General features: G+C 43.1%; 1 protein-coding gene across 5 annotated transcripts in view; it reads right to left on the reverse strand.

Moving 5' to 3' along the window:
• Minar1 (membrane integral NOTCH2 associated receptor 1) overlaps positions 1-23,729 on the reverse strand; it is a 32,945-nt gene that overhangs the window by 3,966 nt on the left and 5,250 nt on the right. For 3 of the 5 annotated variants that reach the window (XM_031345102.1, XM_031345103.1, XM_031345104.1), the window contains exons 2-3: positions 7,194-9,531; positions 1,774-2,028 (exon numbers count right to left, since the gene is read on the reverse strand). In XM_031345102.1, the coding sequence (XP_031200962.1) occupies positions 1,774-2,028; positions 7,194-9,479 (2,541 nt within the window). In that variant the 5' untranslated portion in view covers positions 9,480-9,531. Of the gene's footprint in view, positions 1-1,349; positions 1,416-1,773; positions 2,029-7,193; positions 9,532-23,729 lie in introns of all 5 variants that reach the window. The other 2 variants (XR_004111761.1, XM_031345105.1) reach the window with 2 other exon arrangements.

The following is a 23,729-nucleotide window of genomic DNA, read 5'->3' on the forward strand; positions in this document are numbered from 1 at the left end:
TCCCTCCTCCCCCCTCTCTCTCTCTCTCTCTCTGCCTAAACTTTCAAAATCTGTTTTCAAAGTCACCTTCAGAGCAGTGTGAAATATTGCTTATTACAACCTGTTGAGCCATTTCTAATTCCGAGTGTTTTCTAACTGGCAGGTTGTGATAACTTAAGACACACTGATTCAAGACATACCATATATAGCAAAGTTGAACAGAGGCCTGCTTGTGGGAAATTCACGACATGGTCTAGCCTGCTTGTCATCAGGAAGATGACAGGAGAAACAGCAGCCCAAGGAAACAAATGGCATGTAGTATGCACAGAGATATTATATATATATAGGATATGCTGGGCGAGGGGAAGCTTAAAATGCTCCAGCTGCCACCACAAACCTCTTACCCAAGAGCTTCCGTAAATTGCTACTATTCAGGGGCCAGATAGGCAACTATGATTGCAAGCCCTTTGCCTGAGACAAAGTTCTGTCAAGCTCCTAGCAATAGCAAAGGGGGAAACTACAGAGAGAAGAGAAGCGAAAGAACAGGAGTCTTATTGTCCCGTGGTCCAGTATAGACTTAGACCTGTTTGACCTGGACTGATTCACCGAGCTTCCTGCATCCATTGTTTCCTGCTTGGTAAATTGGAAGTGGTCATAGTAATGCCTGCCTCACAGACAAATTCGTCTGAAACCAAGAGATAAATGGGGAAAGTACTCAGTATACTGGCTGACTTCAGCGTCCACTACCAACTCCCGAGTGCCATGTCTCTCAATATCTACTCAGGACCAGGCTATATATATACATATACATACATACATACATATATATATATATATAATTTTCAGTTCTTACAACAATGCTATTAATGTCAAAAGTTAATGCCCACTTCACAAGTGAGAAGACCAAAGCTAAAGCAGGTGACATAAGTGTTCCAGGCCACACAGTGTTCTTAAGAAGCTATGGATTAGGCCTTGATGCTGTTCGAATCCGGTGTCTTTTCTCTGCCACATGCTATACCTCCCATACCCTCTTTGTATGGAGCAAGGCCATAACACAAGAGCCTGGTCACAGTGAGCCTGCAGACAGCTCTCAGCCACCCTACTCCAAATGCTTAGGCGGTCTGGAGAGAACTCATTCCCTTGGTGTATGGCCTTACTGTCCACACAGCGAAATCCACAGGTGGCCACGGTGATTCCCGTACAGTGATGTGGAAACGGACACGTGCTGTGAGTGGAACCACCTAGAGCTGCCCACAAACCTCTTACCCAAAATAAAAGTGCAGCCAAAACCCAGTCCTGCGGTGGGTGAACAAAAAAAGCATGCCCTCTAGCCATATGGCATTCACAGACCTTCCAGGAATGGCTCTTACCTGGGGTGGCTCCGTATGGAAACATAATCCATAGCTTGGCTCCCATAAACATGCTTATCCCACGTGCTACATATGGAAGGAGAAATCAGCTTGTGTTTCATTAAACAGTTTGGCTCAGGTCTTGTGAGCAAAGATTAGAATTTGCACTTGGTCTTAAAAAGCATCACTAGCAAATCAGGCGGCCAACAAACACATAAAGCGAGGACCCTCATTGTTAAATGCTTATAAACAAATAGGCAAGCTATTAACCCCCTTGTTTAAAAAATAACAACTACAAAAAAAAGACCCCTCTCCTCTCTTGTTCATTAAAGTTTAGAAAACCATGGTAGGGACCCAGGGAGTTTAAAAGTTGAGAGAGAGGCCAGATTGACATCATCCATAACCCATGGCTGGGTTCCTCCCACCGAGGAACAGAGAGGCTCACCTGCAGGTCCAGAGCTGTCAGCTTGCCTTTGTCACCAGAGTTCCGAGCATATTCCTCTATGGTCCAAGAAGGCTGGCCCCGCTTCACCTCAGCGAGCTCGGTCAGTCGCATGTCTGTATACAGGGGGTTACTCTTCATGTGGCTCTTGAGGGAGGTGGGGTAAGGATGAGGGCTGAACACCTGTTCCACCAGGAAGCCATCTTTGGGCTGCTTGGGCAATCTGTGCTGTGGGGGGATGTCATACTGCCTGTCTGCCTGCAGAAGAGCACAAAGATAGCCAGAAAAGCCACAGAGATGCCATCAGGTCTCACAGTACATTTGAGTAGCTAGCCAGCTTTTTATCAATGAGGTCCCAGTAGATACCCATGAAGCAGCACGAATTTACTTATGAATACGTACAAAGTCTACCTGTTTGAGGCTTCTCTAAAGAGAGCTTCTGATCCTGATAATATCAAGAAAAATCACATGTTTCCATAACAAACATAAGTTCTTTAAAACCTGTTCCTTACACCATCCATACCAGAATTGACTCTGCTTGTGCAGTTGACCAATGGAGCACACACACACACAAAAAAAGACTCCATTGTTTGTTCCAGGACATGGAGCTGATTAAACTTGGATTTTCAACCTAATAAGCTAGTTTTGGAGTCTTGCTTGGCTCATGCTTGTTGACTCCTTTCTTTTTTACCTATACTCAGTGAGTAAAAGACATGGGTTATTTCTGCATGGGATGACCCAAAAGCGCTACTGAAAGCCTGCCATGGTGGGGAGAAACTAAGCAGGACATCCCACATGAGGAGTGTCTAGTGGACCCCCTGATGCAGGTGGCCCTCTCAATGTATCTGCATCTGTACAACAATTAAGATAAAGGAGGAGCTTGGGCAGCAGTGTGGACGTGGGAATGTGTGAAAGGGCTTGATGTGAATCATGCCCTCAGGCCTCAAGACATATCACAGTCCTCTCTATGCTCAGTGAGCCTCTAAGAACAGGGTCTCTGATCTTTTCTATACTCACCTCGAGGTCACAGGGTTTCCACATAAATGACTCCAGCAAGCTCTCTGTCATAAATGGGATGGTGTTAGTCTCTGTGATCTAATAGGACTGTGTTCAGACCCTTTAGCCAGAACTTGCTGTGCTGACCTGTAACAGTTTGTCTGCCAGCCTGTCTCCTCCACTGGACTTTGAGTCCCTCTAACGCAGGGGAATGGCTTGTTTATGGGTTTTTTATAAAGATACTTTCTTTATTTCCATTTCAAATGTTATCCCCTTTCCTGGTTTCCCCCTCAAATCCCCCTATCCCCTCCCGACTCCCCCTGCTTGCCAACCCACCCCCTCCTGCTTCCTGCTCCTGGTATTCCCCTACACTAGAGCATCAAGTCTTCACAGGACCAAGGGCCTCTCCTCTCATTAATGAACAACAAGGGCATCCTCTCCTACATATGCACCTGGAGCCATGGGCCCATGTGTACTCTTAAGTTGGTGGTTTAGTCCTTGGGAGCTCTTGGGGAACTGGTTGGTTCATATTGCTGTTCATCCTATGGGGATGCAAACCCCTTCAGTTCCTTGGGTCCTTTCTCTAGCTCCTCCATTGGGGACCCTGTGCTCAGTCCAATGGTTGGCTGAGAGCATCCACCTCTGTATTTGTCTGGCACTGGTAGAGCCTCTCAGGAGACAGCGATATTAGGCTCCTGTCAGCCAGCACTTGCTGGCATCCACAATAGTATCTGGGTTTGGTGATTGTATATGGAATGGATCTCCAGGTGGGGCAGTCTCTGGATGGCCTTTCCTTCAGTCTCTGCTCCATCCATTGTCTCTGTATCTCTTCCCATGGGTATTTTGTTCCCCCTTCTAAGAAGGACCGAGCAACCCACACTTTGGTCTTCCCTCTTCTTGAGCTTCATGTGGTCTATGAATTGAATCTTGGATATTCTGAGCTTCTGGGCTAATATCCACTTATCCGCTAATATCAGTGAGTGCACAGCATGTGTGTTCTTTTGGGATTGGGTTACCTCACTCAGGATGATACTTTCTAGTTCCATCCATTTGCCTAAGAATTTAATAAATTCATTGTTTTTAATAGCTGAGTAGTATTTCTGGCTCAAAACAATGATGCTAATAAATATGGCAATCCATAAGGATTTGTCCAGTGTTGCAGCTCTGGGAGTGTGAGAAGGGGAGCAAAGCATGCTGTACGAAAGTAACAGACAGCAGGAGAAACAAATGTGATGGAAGTCTTATGACACCTGGACACATGATGAACAAATGTGGCTGGCTGTGAACGTACCCATCACACCCCTGGATATGGGCTAGAAGCTCACATATCAGCACACCCCATCCACCAGCTCAGAAGTAGTGGGTAAACCTTGGCTATCAAGGCTGTATGAAAAGAGGCACAGATTTAGGTAAGTCAAGCAAGAAGACGGATTTCCTTCTTGTTTTCTAACCCATCAAGGCCCCGGAGCTTCTAAGAGGCTCCACTGCTCTTCTTTATTCTGCTCACATAGCATTTCCCAGTCTTGACAGAGCTTCTACAATAAGCAGATGATGTGCAAAGCCAGGGGTGGCAGATATTCTCATGAGGATAACCTTGGTGGTTGCCACTGGGCTGACTGTATATTTGCCACTCTGCCTGGTGCCAGATGTGAGCATCTCATGCCACCAACTCATTAACATTTCAAGTGTCAGAACTGAAATTATCCCCACTGAGGATGTAGAAGATCGGGTCAGAGAGTTTTTAGAGATAGACTCAATGCTGCCTGCACAGCTGCGGAAATGACAGAGCCAGGATTTGGACTCTCGCACTCCTACGAACATCTCATCGAGACCAGGACTGTACCTGCTACTGCTGTGTTTATCCTATAAGATAGTAGTCAGTATATACACACATAATCTATATGTTAGAGTAAAGGGTTTTGCCCAGTACATCTGAACAAAGAGAACTGAATGCTAGAGGTCAGAGATGGGCAACAATCCCTGTAGAAGAGTTCAGGTATGTGTGAATGAAGAGGCCTTAAGGAACACACAGAATCCAGAGGCCTGAGAATGCAGAGATCAGCACCAGCCATTTTCACCTTATCCTAAATACAGAGGAAGTAAATCATACTAGAAATGATGTAGATATGATGTGATGAACTGTTTGGCCATCTAACAAGGCCTGGCTGAAACAGTTCAGTTTTAAATAGTTACTAAGTAGGTAACTGAGTAAATGAATGGCCATAGCATTTCAGGGGGAAATAAACTCATGAAGGCAGGGTGGGCTTTAAGGTAAAATTTCTAACTTTGGTTAGAAATAAGAATGTGAAATTCAGGCTTTGTTGGTATAGGCAATTGCTACCAAGCCTGATGATCAGAGTTCAATCTCCAGGACCCACATGATAGATAAAGATAAGCAGCTGCTACAAGCTGTCCTCCAACCTCCACATGCATGAAAACACACACACACACACACACACACACACACACAGTGAGATAGAGACAGAGAAAGAGAGAGAGACCGAGATAGAGAACTAACAGAAAAACTTCAAAAGTCTGCGTGAGAGTTTTAAGACTTTTTGCTGAGTCAAAGGAGATCTGCGAAGAATGTGAGAACAAGAGGCATTGCACACCTATAGAAAATTCTTTTTGCGAAGAATGTGAGAACAAGAGGCATTGCACACCTATAGAAAATTCTTTTAGGGAAGTAAACACAGACGCAGCCTATGAGATGAGGTGGAAGGTGGAGGTTCCCAAGCCCCAGGTAGGGTGTGAAAGCTGGACTAGAGGATTCCAAATAGCAAACAAGGCAGAGATGCATGAGAAATCGCAAAAGGTAGATACATAGCCGCTGGCAGCTAGACTGAGCTTGCGTGAGCCACAGCTCCTGTGGAGCTCATCAGCTGGGAACGTGGCTGGGTTATGACCATCCCCCACCAGTGAAACAAAGTAGAGACACTGGCTACCAAGGAGTAAAAAGTGTCATCTGAGACCCAAGGACTCTGAGAGCTGGGCATGGTGACACTGGATCCAAGCTGAGACAGTGACCAAAGCTGGTTGGTTAGCCCAAGAAAGATCATCAACAAGAGATGGAAAATACCAAGAAGAAAAGTCACAGTAAAAATAGACATGCAGTCTAGCGGGGTTACTTCACACAATAGCTTCTTGATGTGAGGCATTTCAAGTGGATCTTACTTATGGTTGTAGCTAGTCTTGCTGGCTTGGCGAGGCATTGGAGGTTAGGCTGGTTCACGTGGGTTTGGTAATACAATCACCTAACCATGTGAGTTCTCTAATGGCTATTTTTCAATGTTATATAAGACCCTGGGTTCCAGAAATCTGGCCCGGGCCTGGTATCTATGGCAAGCAGTATAGGGTTGGGGGGAAGTACCATGAGATACAAGGGCTTCTTTGGGATTAGAAAAAATAATGCTCCCTAATTTTCCCTTTCCTCTCATTTGGACCCTGAATTCAAAGTCATTTTTGCAAGTTTGTCCTTCTGAATATCACTTGGGAAACCCACACCTCTTCTTTGGCTCCTCATCCTTAGAGCCCATCCCACTCCTCCCTCCCACTGATAGTCAAGTCCGCAGAGACCCTGGGAGGGAAGCCCATGGCCTGTCCAAAGACCACAGAAGCTGAGAGTGGCAGGAAGACAAGCTACAGCCTGACACTACATCATGCTGGCAGGGAGGAGTCACTGGAACCTAGCTGGAATGAAGGGATCAGATGTGTGTCCCCTGGAACAGTCCCTTTCACCACGGGACAAAACAAGGAAGTCTTTGAATACACACATGCTTGGATTCTAGCCCTGGTAGAGTGAGGTCTTTGATAAATTGTCAAAAGTAACCCTCACAGGAGAAGTGCAAAACACTGTTATGTAGAGAAAAGGCAACTAAAGAGGAGAAGGAGACATTGTTTATGATTGGTTGTTTTTCCTTGGGGGAACAATGAAATTGTTTCCTTATTCTTAGTAATAAACTACTCATCTTATAGTGAAAGGGCTCATATTTTCAAGAGTAACATCATGCACGCAATAAAATTCATGCAAGAGACCTCACAGCAAGGACACCCAGCAAGCCTCTTCCCAAGCTTGCCTGGTACGGATCCCACTACTTCAGCAAGGACAAAAAGATAACCTTGAAGATGTTTGCCTGCCTTGATGCACTCCCCCTCCTGCAAAACCCTTCTCACACCACCTGTCCAATATCCCAACCGCACTGTCTACTGGCGGCAGCATCCCAGCATGAGCTCCACCCAACTGACTGGCACCTTGGCAGAACAAACAGCCTGCTCATGTTGCCCTCTCTGTTCTAATGTGCAGAGCCTGCCAATTCTGGAAGGGAAACCAGCAAGGCACAGTTACCAGCAAGAGACAAGGCTTTTCATGGAAGGTCTGAGGCTGTGACTACGCTGAAACCAATCATGAGAACTTAAATTTCCATTACCTCCTTAGATTTCCTATGCCAGTCTTTGTTATTGGCTGGGCCTGCATCTTTTATCTCCTCCTCGTTGAGGCTCATGCGGTTGGTGTATGTGATGGTTCGCCAGTCTCTGGGAGAGTTTGAGATGCTGGCAATTTTAGACTCTGTAGCACTGTTCTCCTCAGTCAGGGACCTGGAAGATGGCCTGGTAAAGAGGCTTTTCTTTAAGGCCTTGACACGCAGGCTTTCACTGTTACTTCCACTGGCATCAGAGCAACACCAGTCAGGACTGTTCTCCAGCTTAGGTCCGTGGGAGCCACTGTGTGAACGGAAGACCCTCGGAGAGGCACTGTCATCAGAAGGTGCCTCGCTTGTCAAGGAGTTCAGGTCAATCTGCACATTCACTTTCTCCGGCTGCTGTATTTTCTGATCCAGTTTATTGAGTTTTCCAAGGACCTGGGAGATTTCCTCTCGGACCCCTGACAATGATTCCAACTTCCGCTCGATCTCACCAATCCTGAGAACCAGTTTGCACACACTGCTCTTCAATTCTTCCTCGGAGTGGTGGACGTTTTCAGGCCGGTTACACTTGTCTCCCTTGCTGCTGGCGACCCCATTGGTGATTTTGGCGAGGTTATGCTCTGGCGAACTATCACAGTCTGACTTATGAAGCTGAGACAAGGAGCCGGTGCTGTTGTAGCAGGATGACTGGATCACTCCTGTGGAGCCGCTGATGCTCATGTCATCAAGAAACCGGAAAATGTCGCTGATGTCATCGCTGACGATTTCTGAGTCATCATCCGAGTGTTTCATGGCATGCCTGTCACTGTACTTGGCCTGACCCGAAGCACACAAGTCTTTGCATTTTGGGGGGTCCAGCACATGCTGCTCTGTCTGGGTACCCACACTGCTGGTGTCTGAGCTGTGCTGCCCACTGGTACAGCTGATGGTTTTGTCTTTAAACTTCTTGACTGCTTCGTGCTTCTCCAGGTCAACAGGGGACGAGATCTCTTTAGATTTGAGTCCATTTGGTTTCACTGCGTAGCCAGCAGGGAGAACCTTCTGTTGATCCTTTGGCACCAGGTAAACTGGATGCCTGTCTGGGCCTGAGAAATTGGGAGTCTGGCTGCCAGAATTCGGATAGCGTAGCTTCTCTTCAGAGGGATTTCTATTGAAAAAGGAGCGTTCAAAGTCAGGCACTTCCTCCGTGTTTAGGCTCCAGCTTTTGGCGGGCCATGGAGTCTGTTTACTGGACCTCCCTGGACAGCGCCTGGTGTCTTGTGTTCCCATCACTGGAGTGGGTCCAAAATAGGTAGAGGCTTGAAGGTCATCTAAGCTTTCATGCTTCGCCCGCCTTTTGTCAGGGATGGGGGAATACACTGGATTCAGGTACTGGTTGTGGTAAGGCATCTCAAAGCTGTGGTTGAAGAACGGTGGCTTGTGCAGCTCCTTCTGACTCTGGGGCTCCCCATGATCCTCTTCTGCTTTGTTGGTTGTACCAACCAAACTGGGGGATACAGTCATGAGATTGTGAAAGTCTTCTTTGAAGATGTTCCTTTTCTGAACACAGGACTGAACCACAAATGGTTCCTCACTGGAGATGAAGGTCTCTTTGATGCCTTGGCTGATGGGCAGAGAGTCCTGATCTGAAATGGACTCATTCTCAATATTCATGGGGAAATAGGTCCTCTGCATCTCACAGGGCTGAGGGCTGGCCACAGAATAGGGGGACAGGGCTTGCAGCCTGTCCAGAGAGGCTGCCCGATTTTTCACCTCTTTGCTAACACCCAACAGGAAGTTGGGCTCAGAGGCAGGGACGAACTGTGGACATTCCTTACATTTGGATGACTGCCTGGTGGGGTAGCCTCGGCTGAAGGGCCTCTCACTCAGCTCACAGTTCAGAGACTCACAAACTGTCGGGCTGCACACCTCAGTGTCGGACCGGCAAGACTCAAAGGATGCCTCCTTCTTGCGCATCTTGTGGCAACTTGTGGGCAGCTTCTCCTTAGCGGTGCCCCCATTCATCTGGATCAGGTTGAAGATTGTCACGATATCTGCCGCCACCATGATTTTCTTTGACTGTTGATTATTTACAGAGCATTTCATCTTGTCTTTGAATAAAGTGGCTGGGAAGTTGGGATCGAGGCATGCTGTGTAGAAAAGCACACTTCTCAGTTTGGCAAGCTGAGACAGATCAAACTGGGCACACAGTGACTTGCACAGGTCTTGATAGGAAACGGTATTTTGTTTACTGTCCAATTCTTCTAAGATCTTCACCAAAAAGAGAGAAGCTTCCTGATTGGCTTCCATGATTTAGATGTGCAAGCTCACTGACTACACTGGAGCATCAGTCAGTTCTATCCTGACGACAGCAGAAAGGAAAGGGGGAAAAGACAGTTAGAAATAGCAGCACAGTTCTAGGTCCAGATTGGTCAGAATCATTTAAAGAAGCACAAGAAAGACATTTTGATAAATAAATATGGTTCAGGGCTTTAAAATGGTCACATTTGACCTAACAATTCCTTTCCTAGGAGTCTACCTCAAAGAAGCAATCAATTAAAAATCAGACATATCAATGTTCACTCTATGGCATTCATAGAAGCAACCAAATTATTGTTAACACCCAAATATAAGAGATGCATAAATAAAACAAATTATGACACACAATGAGCTTTACTGAACATGAAAATTTTATAAATGTACATTCTTATACTGCAACATATCAGCTTAAAATACAAACTGCTAGGATGTACAACATAAATAAAGCATGACAGAAGCCAGATTAAAAGACATTGTACTCTACGATTCCATTTTAATACCATTCTGAAATATAGATGAGTATGTTGATAATATGATGATTTGATAATTGCATAATGTTTGCTTATTGTAGGAATTTGAGAAAAATGAAAAATCATTAAGAAAGACAAAAGTTTTATAAAGTAAGAATAGTATTAGGGACTTTTGTGAGGGTAGCAATGGGGAACATTCTAGATCAGAGGTTCTCAACCTATGGATTAACGATTCTTTCACAGGGGTTGCCTAAGACCATTGGAAAACAGAGAAATTATATTACGATTTGTAACAGTAGCAAAATTACAGTTATGAAGTAGCAATAAATATGGTTGGGGGTCACCACAACAGGAGGATCTGTATTAAAGGGTCAAAACATTAGGAAGGTTGAGATCCACTGTTCTAGATCTTTCGATAGGCATCAGTTACTGCACAGACATATATATTCATCAAAACTTGCCAAGGCACTGTTAATATTCGTGGCCTTCATTGTATGTAAAATTTATAGGAAAAGAAAATCAAACTCACTGTTGAACTTGCAGCAGTGATGTGCATTATAAAGTATTTAGGGGCAAAAGTATAGATGCCTGCAAGTTACTTTGAAGAAATCAGATGTAAGAAATCAGATGGCTTGGTGATGGATAGATATGTGATCAACCAAATATAGTAAACCGTTAATGGTTGCATCCAGATGGTGGATGCATGATTATTCAAGATAATATTCTTTCAGATTTGCTGCAAGACTGAAAATTTGCATGATAAGATATTGAGCTAAAGAGAGTACTGTTTCAGAGAGAGATCCGTATTTAAAACCCAAATATAACAACTGTTTACATTTTAGTACACATCATCTTCCTTCATTTTAGTTTCTAGGAATACATAATTTCGAATCATGAAGATCTTACTTTATGCAGATTTATTTCCATAGTCTCCACTCAGTAGTGAATCATACTTTTATTGTAAAAGTTTTATACAATTTTTAAGTTAAGGCATCGTTTGTATGCAGTAAAGTTCACACTTTTAAGTGTGTCACTGCTTGCACTTGATGGATGTATATAGCAAGCACAACTACCACGATGTAGACTACCATTCGAGATGATTTCTCCATACCCCTTGCATCTTACCCCTGGCGACTACTGATCTATCTTTCAGAATGGGAATAAAGTGGAATCACATAGCACAATGTGTAGTCTTTGGCTCTGGCTTGTTTCATGCTTTACTTGTGTTGCCTGTCCTGGCAGGTGTCTTTTCAACTGATACTTTACACTGTAAGAATGTACATTTATGAAGTTTTCATTTGTGAAGTGTACAGTGAAGCTCACTGTGTGCTGTCACTTATTTTACTTACGCATTTCTTATTATCCTGATGTTTACAATCATTTTGTGGCTATTATGGATACCATCTAGTGGACATTGTCATTTCTAATTTTCATTGGCCAGCCAAGCGTGTAGAGGAGAGCTGGACAGGTGCGGCTACAGAGCTGCAGTCCCTCTGCAGGCTTTGTCAGTCCCATTGCAGAGCTTGCCTCTAGCCCTGAATTCCAAACAAAAATGGCCTGCAAGCTTCCCCTCTGTAAGAAGCCATGCCTGTGCCTCAGCACCTGATGTCAGTTGCCAACCAGGGAGACGAACCTAGTCAGCCTGCAAGGCAAAGCATCCTTCGTCGTAGTCATTTTGTTGAGCATATTGTTGTTTCTGCCATTTTTTTTTTGTAATGGGCACATCAGTGTGGAGTGTTCCCTCTTTTTCTCCCACACTGGCCACCCTGATTGCTGGCCTGTAGGGACTTTAGGTGAATCCTGGACCAGACATGCTTCCCATACCAGGCCTAGGCCACATCAGTGTCTTTCTAAGAGATGGAACAAAAGCTTCAACCTTGACTCCCAAGGGTCCACTGGCGGGTGTAGGCCCTCCATACCATGTTACAGCTTCCCTGTGTGTATGCCTGCTATCACTGCATTCAATTCAACCGGGGAAAAGGAAGGCGGAATGGAAGAGAATCACAGCATGAACTCATCTGAAATTTAGGAAATTTAAAGCATCCAATCGAATCAAATTCCTATAAGAAAACTCCCTATTGATAAGCGTAGGCACCAGCTTCTGAGGTTTAAGATATATCAATGATGCACACTGTGAGTTGACTTCCCTGAGCACACGCTGTATAGAAAAGGCTCACCAAAGCCAGGTCTGTTACCCTCCTGTGATCCCAACACCCACAAGGCAGAAGCAGGAGGATTACTGCTAGTTCCAGGACAGCCTGGTCTACAAAGTGAGTTCCAGTCCAGCCAGACTCTGTCCCCCAAAGACTAGACATGTTCTAATTGCCATTGATTTTTTAAATTGACAGTGTTCTGGAAGGTCTAGCTCATTTTCAACAAAAGCAATTCATTTCCTCAAGACTATGCTTAAATAGCGGGAGGCCGTGGGCTCTTGCTCTGTCCTGAGGGCAGCTGCTCTTAATAGGCTTGTATAAATCTTAGCATGGTGTCTGCCATGAATATCTGGAAACTCATGGCTAGCCTTTACTTGCATGAGAAAAGAAAATAAAGTTTAACGGGCTCTGTTCCTGCCAGGGACAAGCCACCAGGAGATGGACTTCGCCCACACAGTGCCTCTGCCCTGCCCCAGTCCTTGCTTCCCTCGGATGAAAACATTCTGTGTCAGGATGTTCTGGCTTGCTAGAGGCGAGGACAATCTGTCACGCTTGGTCTTGAAGTAAATAAATGGGAGTAGCTATCAGAGTAGAGGACAAATGAATGTAATTTAGAGAATAGTGTGCAGCAAATGCGTACCGTATTTTATGGATTTGGTGGCACGAATTGCATTCATAGCTATTTTTTTACTTTAATCCCTATAACCACCTTAAGAGACCTCTTTTACTTTCACAATTACTCTCTGACAGATGAAGAAATGGGACTTGGGAACCCAAAGTGCGCGACAGCAACTAAGAGCAAAAAGACCTAAATCCAGGACTGCTGAGCTGAGCTTACTCCAAGTTGTGTACACCATGTATCTCCCAGGAAAGCCCCAAGATATGGCCCCCCAGGGAGGCCTTCCCTGCTCTCACTGTTGCTTTACTTGGCTTAAATGCATCCCCAAAATAATCTATTTGCAAGAAGAAAAAAGAAAAAAAACTTACAAAACTAAGACTCATTATCTCCCAATGAGAGTATAAAAGCTGTGGTAAGCTTGGGTCCTGTTTAATTATTATGAGAGCTGGCATTAGAGAGTTGGGGAGATGGCTCGTAGTAAAGGGCTTGCTGCGTAAACATAAGGATCTAAGTGTGGGCACCCAGCACCCACATAAAAAAGACGGGCACTGCAGTGTCCATATGGATCCCCAGTGTTGGAGTTAGGAGAAGAAAGATGAACAGACTCCTGGAGCTCATTGGCTTCCCAGCCTAGTCCGGTCAATGAATTCAGGGCTCAGTTCAAGACCCTGTCTCACAAATAAAGTGGAGAGTGATAGGGAAATCACCCAATGTCAACAATGTATACCTTCATATTGTGCTGGTTAGTTTTTGTCAACGTGACACAAACTACAGTCATTTGAGAAGAGAGAACTTTAATTGAGAAAATGCCTCCGTTCGGCTTAGCTTCAGCTGAACCTCTGGGGCATTTTCTTAATTAATGATTAATGTGGGAAAGCCCAGCCCAGCGTGGGTGGGTGGTGTTACCCCTAGGCAGATGGTTCCAGTTTTATAAAAAGCAAACTGAGTGAGCCATGGAGACCTAGACAATAAACAACATTCCTCCATGACCTCTGGTTCAGTGCCTGCCTCCAGGTTCCTTCTTTGAATTCCTGCCCTGACTTCCTTTCATGCTGCACTACCAGCTGTAAGATGAAGTCAGATCTTCCCTCCCCAAGTTGCTTTGTGCACACACCCGCATGAACACATACATACATCATACACGCACCTGGCATTAGATGCCTGTGGATGAGCAAAAGTAACTGGACTTAGGGGTGGCATGCACACAAAGGATGACCAATCATTAGAGATTTGCTATTGTAAGATTTGCTATAAAACCTTCAACAAAACCCAGAGGAGGGATGGGTGCAGGGGTTGGGGGTGCCGAACAGTAAGCTCTCAGGCTCTCTGGGTGACAACAGGAGCCAGTGTTCGATGTAGAGCCTCTGGCAGACTCTACCTCCTTGACCACACTTAACACCTCTACAGGGTAAAAAGAACAACTTCAGTTCACAGATAAGGAAACTGGAGAACTGACAGACAAATAGGATACTAAAGAGAGAAAATACCTAAGTTGTCTGAAGTCCAAAAATGAGTAAGAGACCCAAAGCCTTCTGACACTGTGCCAGATCCGACCTTGTATTCAAAGGGGCAGATATGTCCATATGTGACAAAGTGGAGGGAAAAGGCCTCTATGGGGCTGACCTACTATGTGACATCAACTTTGAATCTTGACTACATTCTGTATAAAAAGCAATGCAAGTCTTCCAGAGGCATGTTTTTGGCCTCCTTATTTTTTTCATTCCCCACTTCTTTAAAGTCTTCTAATTTCCCACTGTGGAAAACTCCATTCTCAATCACACATTTCTGGGGACCTTCATTAGTCCCATGAGTTACTGCTTCTGCCTAGTTTATACATCTCCTCAGAGAGAAAATAACAAGCTGGTTGTGAGACTCATTATTTAACTCTTATTAAATTGGAAGAAAAGATCATAAACTCATTCCATAGGGAAGTTCTGAAAGCCAAGGATGAAGTTTCGACTCAGAGCAAGTAGGGATGTCCCCCTTAGTTCTCAACACATGTGACTCCCAGGCCAGCCTGCTTCCATACCATTTCTACTTGGTACTCACTCCTTGCACCTGACTCTTGTCTGTAATCATTCAGTGCTAAAGTTCCTTTTTCTGGGGCTGGAGGATGGCTCAACGGATCAAGTATTTGTAGCATAGGCATTAAGACCTGTGCTAGGATCAGCTGGAAAAGCGAACACTATCTCTCTGCTTGGAGTTCATGGTCTCAGGGAAGAAAACTATCTTTAGGATCAGTGCTGGTTGGGGCTGCAGTGATCATCATTTTATGAATATGGAAATTGAGGAAAAGATGATAAGGCACATGTGGAAGTGGGGCAGATCTGGCCCTGGCAGCCAGAGCTCCTGACACTTACCCTATTTTTTTTACAAGTTTCCATAAAACATGCCAATGGTAAATGGCAACGGCCAGGGGAATTTAAGCAAGGTGTCTCAGTCCATGACGAGGTAGATGGAATCCAGTCAAAGGGGAGAGGGGAAGAAAATTTTGTAGAGATGATACCATCTCCAGTGGTCTAGAAGCCTGAAGATATGGGTATTTTGAGTTCAAAAGGAAGGGTCAAGACATGTTCCAGTCAAAAGGAAGGTGGTTAGAAGGTACAGAGCAACAGAGTTTGGTTAGGACAAGAAAAGGGAATGAAAGAACAAGCAGGTAAAACTTAAGTAGGGTGTGCTGTTATTTGGAATAGATGCCTTCAAAATTCAGATACAATCAAGAGATGAGCTTTTAAGAAATGATTAGAGGCCATGGTGTGGCTAATGGGTGAGATGACGGTCGCTTTGGAAGACACTTCATACAGCCTGACACAAGCCTGCTCTTCTGCCTTCTGCCAGGCTGAGGGTGTCATAAGAAAATCCTCACCAGACATTAGAAGCTTTTGCTTTCCTATGAACCACCTAGCTTGTAGGACCCTGAACAACAAAATAACTCTCTAAGCTACCTAGTCTCAGGGTCTCTGGGACAGTAGCCCAGTTGTCTTTGACAGACAGGATGCTGGCTCCAGGGATGGAGGCTACAGGAAATAGGAGTAGGGATACTGTCAAAGAGAGTTGCTGTAAGGGCAGCACTGGGATGAAACTAACCACACTATATATAGGTGCCCAGGTTGGGACCCACATTTGTCTTTTTTTTTCTCTCTTTTTTCCTTTTTTTTTTAATTGGCTATTTTATTTATTTAGATTTCAAATGTTATTCCCTTTCCCGGGGGTATCCCTCCCACACACACTCTATCCTATCATCCCTCCCCCTGCTTCTTTGAGGGTGCTCCCCCTCCCACCCACCCACTCCCACTTCACCACCCTGGGCATTCCCCTACACTGGGGCATCAAGTCTTCACAGGACTAAGGGCCTCTCCTCCCACTGATGGCTGACAAGGCCATCCTCTGCTACATATTCAGCTAGAGCCATGGGTCTCTCCATGTGTACTCATTGGTTGGTGGTTTAGTCCCTGGGAGCTCTGGTTGGTTGATATGCAAGCATCTATATTTGTCAGGCTCTGCCAGAGCCTCTCAGGAGACAGCTAAATCAGGCTCCCGTCAGCAAGGACTTCTTGGCATCCACAATAGTGCAATAGTGTCTGGGTTTGGTGTCTATAAATGGGATGAAGCCCCAGGTGGGGCAGTCTCTGGATGGCCTTTCCTTCAGTCTCTGTTCCATACTTTGTCCCCCTATTTCCTCCTGTGAATATTTTGTTCCCCCTTTTAAGAAGGACTGAAGCATCCACACTTTAGTCTTCCTTCTTCTTGAGCTTTATATGTGGACCCACATTTTTGAATCTACATTCTTTTCTTCCTTTCAGAAACTTTGATGTGCCTAGACAAGGGGAGAATTCAGATTCTTGTGTTTCCTGGTCCGTGGCTGCTCTCACTATAGAACGGTATGCAGCTTTGGAAAGGGCAGAAACCAGATGCTTGACTTCTGATCCCCACCACATACCCCCCCCCCAATTCACCGTGGAGTCTTGTTACTTTTCAAGCCACATTCTATCAGTGAGAAAGGCTGGTGTGCCATGACTGAAGGTCATAGAGAGCAGGAACTTGGGAGTGTTCACTGGACTGTTCTCTATCTAACTCAAACCAAAGAATGAAGAGCCACATGCTAGCAGCGACGAAGGCTGGCATACAAAGGCTGAAGGGAATGTCTGCTCCTTCTCCACCTGAGACACAAGTGCTCACCGTGCTGACATCTGATCTTAATCCAACTAGAGCAGAAAAGAGGCTTCTCTCTGGTTAAGGCTAGCAGTCTCTAGGAGTGCCGTGTGAGATCTCTGGACAGAAGATAAGCTTCTCTGTATCATTCCTGCTCAGTCCTTTAGCGGTTTAGCCCATCCCTCTCTTGCTAACTGCTCAGAAATCCGATGAGAATGAAAGGCGTAGCTTTGAACTGGATTAGCAAACGTCAGCCATAAAGGCATTCCCGCCGTATCCTTTTCAAAAGACAAAATGAAATAGCCATAATGTTCTCACTGCATACTCATAAAAAGCACACCACGAGAGAATTCATCTACAGATTCACTGAAAATCCTGGCCTTTTTTTATTTTATTTTATTTTATTTTATTTTATTTTATTTTATTTTATTTTATTTTATCAGATTGTGGTTGTTCTTGTGATTTAATGCAAGTATGGACACAGGACTATAAGAGAAAGGTCTCAGCCTAGAGAACTAAAATGTGTGATCTGGAGCAGTAACCTTCTTTGTGTTACCCCTTGTTTAAATTTCAAATCAAAGGAACACAAGACCAGGTTTTTCCTTACAGGTCAGCTGAAGAGGGTATTAGGGAATTGGGAAGGAAACTGCTGTATTATTTACCTAGTGTGTACCCCTGAGAAGCATAGCTTTGTCTTGAAGTCTTTAGTTTGAATTCAAAATGTTATAAAGCTATCCCAGGATCCAAAAGAAAGGAACACTCTTAGCACAGTGGTGGAGAGAGAGCTCCTACTCTGATCTCCTGGAAATGCTGCAAAGCATTTTTGTTGTTGGAAGTTTTTGCTGTTCATAAACCTGCACGAGGGCAAGATAAATGCTCAGAAAACCAAAGCAGAACTAAAGCTGGGAATCCCAGAAGGAGGCAGGGCAGTCCCTAAGCTGGAGGGCAGGGGAGGTCCTAGGTCCTATCAGAGGGAAGGCGGTGAGAGGCATCACAGGCAGGAACTTGGAGGCACTGAACTGTTCTCTGTCTAACTCAAACCCAAGAATGAAATGGAGTAGAAGTGTCTGTTAGCCAAAACAGGAAACAAAGACATGGGTCACCCTCTGCCTAGGTTCTGTATTTAGCAGTGCAAAGTACGTGTTAGACACGTAAAACAAGGTCAGCATCTTAAATACTCTCAGGTCTAAAGTTGTTGCCGCAGGATACAAATATTCTTAATCTAAGAAATCAAAACCTGTTCTATGCTGACAATCTCCCTGATACCAATGTGCAAAACTGCCTTGGACAATCGCATGTGTACTGTCTTAGAGGAAAAATAGTAGTAAAATTTAAACACAGAGTAAAAAAAAAAAATTCTTGAGATATAAAATAAGTAGCAAGAAGAGCCTGAGGGAAAGGAGGTCCAGTGACAGGCCCAAAATGGCATCTAGCTCAAGGGGAGGTCCCAAGGTCTGACACTATTATTAAGTTGGGCCTGAAAGACATCCACATAGAAGGAGATGTTTCAGAAAATGCCCAGTAGCTGTTCCAGAAAAAAAAGAAAGAGAACAGCAGAAAAAATGATAATGTCTAGGAATGTTCCAGAACTTACAGCACAAACCTTCAAAGAGCAAAAAACCAAAGCAAAACAAAAAACGCAACAACAAACCTACATACGTGCTGAACAAATCTACATACATAAGATGCCCAAACACATCGTACTGAAACTCAAGTCTGCCAGAAACAAACAAAAAAACCCTTAACTTGAAAAGTTGAATTTTAAAATTATTCATTTTCAATAATAAAAAATAAGCAGAAATAAAATGTTTAACATGGTAAAGAAAATAAAATGTACATAATTATATTATAAGATAAACTACTTTGTCTTGAAGAACCAAAAAAAAAAAAAAGAAAGAAAGAAAGAAAGATAAACTATTATTGAGGAACTAAAGAGTTAAAGAGAAACTCAAAAGTTTTTCATTCACATTCCTGAGGAAGAAACTGAATTTAGGTAAAAGAAAGAAATATGCCATAATACTGTATGAACATAAAATGATTTGATGACTTCTAAGCAAAATGGAAAAGGGTCAGATGAGATTTTAAATTTTTTTTTGAGTTTCCTTTTATTCCTGGAGTAGAAAAAAAAGTGAAATAAGGCTGGATGTAAGTTAAAATAATTTTAGAAAACATTACAGGTGGTCATTTAAATAACAGAAATAAACTGTAACTTTTAATGTAGGACTTCAGAACCAGATGACAGGATTATCACAATAAATGTAAAGAGTATGAATTTGCCAGTTAAAAGGCAATGACTCTCAAGTTGTATTCTCAAAAAGTAAAATAAAACAGCCCTATACTAATAAAATCACATAGATAGTGAAAATATAAAGAAAATCAGATATAACTGTCCAAAAAATATAGTGTGGTTTATATTTATCACAGGTAAAATGACATACTATTTAAAGATCACAGATTCTGAAAAAAGCTGCCCAAGTTCTCATCTAAGCTATTCTGTCCTCTAGATCTGTGATCACAGAACCTACAAGTTTCTCTGTATGTGTCTCCTTAGCTTTAGCATGTAGATGACACAGCACCTATGTCCTATGGCTGAGCTATTTTTGTAATAGTACTTGCCAAATGTTAAGTATTCACTACAATTATTTTTATTATATTAGCAGATAAGAGATGACTTTAAATTGAACAAAAATGCAATTCATAAAACTACAAAAGAATGATGATAAAACTCACCAGAAAAATATAACCTTAAAAATAAATGCAGCATTCAATTATATTTAATTGAAATATGTTTTTAAATGTTAACAAATTCAGATAAATTGAAATCATGTAATTGTTCTCATCATAATACAATAAAGGTTTTTTTAAAAAAAAATAAAATAAAATAAATGCAGCAAAATTCACAAAAGTATAGGAAGCATACAAAACTCATGATCACGTCTTGAGATCTCTCTACTCACTCTTTTACACACACACATACACACACATACACACACACAGAGAGAGAGAGAGAGAGAGAGAGAGAGATTTTCTAAAGAAAGAAAATTCACCTTAGTAAAATTCTAGACAGATGTTATAAGCAGAACTCTGGACCTAAAAATAAAGTTCTTAATTTAAAATAAAGTATTTTGTAGTTAAGTTCTAAAAAACAAATACTATTTCTTTTATGGTAAGATATTTAACTTAATCACTAACATGGGTTCACAAAGACATAAAACTGTTCCCAGGTGTTCTTTAATAGGAGGAGAGAGCAGTGGAGGAATTGACTCAGAGTTACTCAAAATATGAATCCATATATATTTAATAAATTTAAGAATAAACCTCAAAACATAAAGAATCTACGGAAGCATAAGCGTCCATGTGAATCTTCTATACCCCTGTAACCTAGAAACAAAGCCCAAACATATCATAGGAGTGTCTTATTAAAAGGAAATATAAAAACACACATGGAAATGAAAGCAGCGGGCTTGAGATGGTGGAGACAGAGAGATGTAGTCAAGGTCCTAAAATCAAGGCCTCTGCTCATCAAGAGCTCGTCCACGCCTTGGCACCTGGAGAAATCAAGAGAGCCTCCAATAGCCTGTACATAAGTTCCCATTCTGCCCCTGGGTAAGGCCCTTTAAACCATCTTCTTTATTAAGGAACACTGCACAGTTCCTACCTATCCCCCAATAGCAGGGTTTGGATCCCTTCAGCTCTTATAAGTATTCAGACAAGCTAGTCATGTCCTCCTATGAGAACCATTAGATATTACAGAGCCTATTTGTTCGTACTGCTCCCAAGTTCAGTCCCATGTGGCCCTGGGCAGCATGCCGCATTCACCAGGCTCCTTAATAAATCTGTGTCAATCCCAATGTCACAAGTCACATTTTCAATTATTTGGGGGATGGGCACCTTCCTGACCAAGGCAAAGAACATCAAGAGACTACCACAAAAAAGAATTTAACAAACCGAACAGCCCTTTCTTTAAACAAGCAAAAAAACCAAGCAGTGAAACAAAAATGACAGCCATTGCCACCTTTGAAATCTCATTTGCAAGTGGGCATCTATTAGATTACTTTATGTACTCTTTCTTAATTTAAAAATACATATGCACTGATTTAAAAAAAAAAGAGTAAAGTCAGGCATGGTGGTATGCTTGAGACATAAAGCAAGATGGTCAGAAGTTCAAGGCCAACCTGGGCTACAAAGTGAGCTGCAAACCAGCCTGCTTTATATAAGGCCTAGCATCATAAAATAACTAAATAAAAATTTAAAACTGGAAGATTAAGTTTCTACTTGCCCACTTTTGGCTGAGATATGTTAAATGTGGAGCTAATGTAAACTTTCAGATATAAGACTCTACAAAGGCAAGAGCCACTAAGAAAACTGATCACATACATTTGTTTTCTACTTTGTTGCTATTTATGTTTTGCCCCATTTCATTTTCTTGTTTTCCTGTTTCATTTTATAAGGAAAGTCCTTCATGTTTGAGGATGCATGAAATAATTATTTCCTCAAGGTAACTAATTAAGAATCCTGGTTGGTAGAGCTGGAGAGAAAACTCAACTGGTTAAGAGCTGACACTGCTCTTCCAGAGAATCTGAGTTTCTTTCCCAGCACCCATATTGAGGACTCATGATGTCCTTTAATCTCAGCTCCAGGGACTCTGACATGTTCTTCTGGCCTCCTGGGGCATGTAGTATATCAACACACATACATATAAATAAAAGTAAATTGTAAAAGAGAAGAATTGTGGTCAAAGTAGAAAGTAGTTTCAGTAGTTAAATATTAAATCCTAAATAAATTAATGGCACAGACTGACCAGATGCAAGTGTGGGTCAGGATACAGCAATATGATAGACAGCATTTCAAGGCAATGACAAGATGGTGGTATGTTCAAAAAAGTAAATGTGTGTGTAGTTTATTGGTTAAATATTACTGGAATAGTCAGAAAACCAATTGGTTTTTTCAAAAAATGACTTCATCTTTACTCAGAGCATGTACATAAAATCTGAAACCAAAAAAGCAGAAGTTTGAGACAAGGGTCAGATAATCTGAGATTCTGAAAGAATCTTCTACAAGATCCCACATGCTCAAATCAGGAAGAAAACGACAGATTCATTTATCCAAATGAGAAATGCTTGCTCACCCATCTCTAGACATTATAAAACCTAGAAAATGCAGGAAGCGGATGCTTCTTATGTCTTACTGAGAGCCCTTAAAAATTAATAAGGAATAAATAACCCAAACAAAAAAAAAGGCCAATTTACAAAAGAAGAAAGGCAAAGAAGAACATATAGTATCATAACAAATGAAGCAGAACAGAAAAACAATTTGTTTGATTCTTTTATTATTTATAAACATGAGGAGCATAAAAACACTTTCTTTGCCAACTGGAAAAGCACTAAGTCCTGTTTGGTCTCTACCTCTTGATACAGCTCAGGTAAGCTGCCCCAAAACCTTGTGTTGAAGGCTTGGTCACGAGCCTACACTGCTAAAAGGTGGGAGAACCTTTCAGCAGGAAACAGTCAGGAAAAAGCTGCATAGTACCTAATATTCCATACACTACCTCCCCACAGCCATAGATAGTCCATGCTTCACACATATTCCTACACAAAACCCATACACACCAACTTCCTATATCCAATACAAAGTACCTTACCCCAAGCTAAACACCACCATCTACCCGTATCACCTACACCACCTACCCACACCAACACTCACCACCTACCCACACCAACACACACCTACCCACACCAACACACACCACCTACCCACACCAACACATACCATCTACCTATACCAACACTCACCACCTACCACACCAACACACACCACCTACCCACACCAACACACACCACCTACCCACACCAACACACACCATCTACCACACCAACACTTACCACTTACGCACATCCTACACATACAGCTTCCCCATATCCTACGCCCTACATCTGTACCCTCAACTGTCACTCCACACCCACTACTTACAAACAGCACACACTCTACCCATACCTTTCATAGCCACAGCTTACTCATACTGTACACATTACCTACTCACACTCTGAACCCTACACACTCCCTATGCACTCATTGCACATTGCGTACACATTCCCTATACACTCTTATACATTGCCTACACACTCCCTGCACACTCCCCCACACAATCCCCCACATACTCCATACAAACTGCCCACACACTCTCTACACACTGCTTACACACTCCAAACACACTCCCCCCACACTTCCCCACATACTCCATAAAACTGCCCACATACCCCCTATACACTGCTTACACATTAAACACACTCCCTACACAGTCCCTACACATTCCCTACACACTCCCTACACATGCCGCACACATGCTTTACATACTCCTCACACAATCCTTACATACTCCCTACACACTCCCTCACATACTCCCTACAAACTGCCCCCACACTCCCTAAACATTCCCTACACACTCCTTACATACTCCCCACATACTCCCCACACATTCCCCCCATACTCCCTACACACTCCCTACATGCTCCCCCCATACTCCCTACACACTCCTTAACACTCCCTATACACTCCCTACATACTCCCCATATACTCTCTACACACTACTTAACACTTCCTACACACTCACCACACACTCCTTACACACTCTCTAATACTCCCTACATACTCTCCCATACACTCCCTACACACTCCTTATACACTCACCACATACTTCCTACAAACTCCCTACACACTCCTTACATACTCCCCACACACTCCCCACACACTCCCTACACACTCCCCACACACTCCCCACACACTCCCTACACGCTCCCCCCATACTCCCTACACACTCCTTAACACTCCCCACACACTCCCCCACACA

This window comes from Mastomys coucha, unplaced genomic scaffold (assembly GCF_008632895.1).
Source record: "Mastomys coucha isolate ucsf_1 unplaced genomic scaffold, UCSF_Mcou_1 pScaffold23, whole genome shotgun sequence".
NCBI classification, from domain to species: Eukaryota; Metazoa; Chordata; class Mammalia; order Rodentia; family Muridae; genus Mastomys; species Mastomys coucha.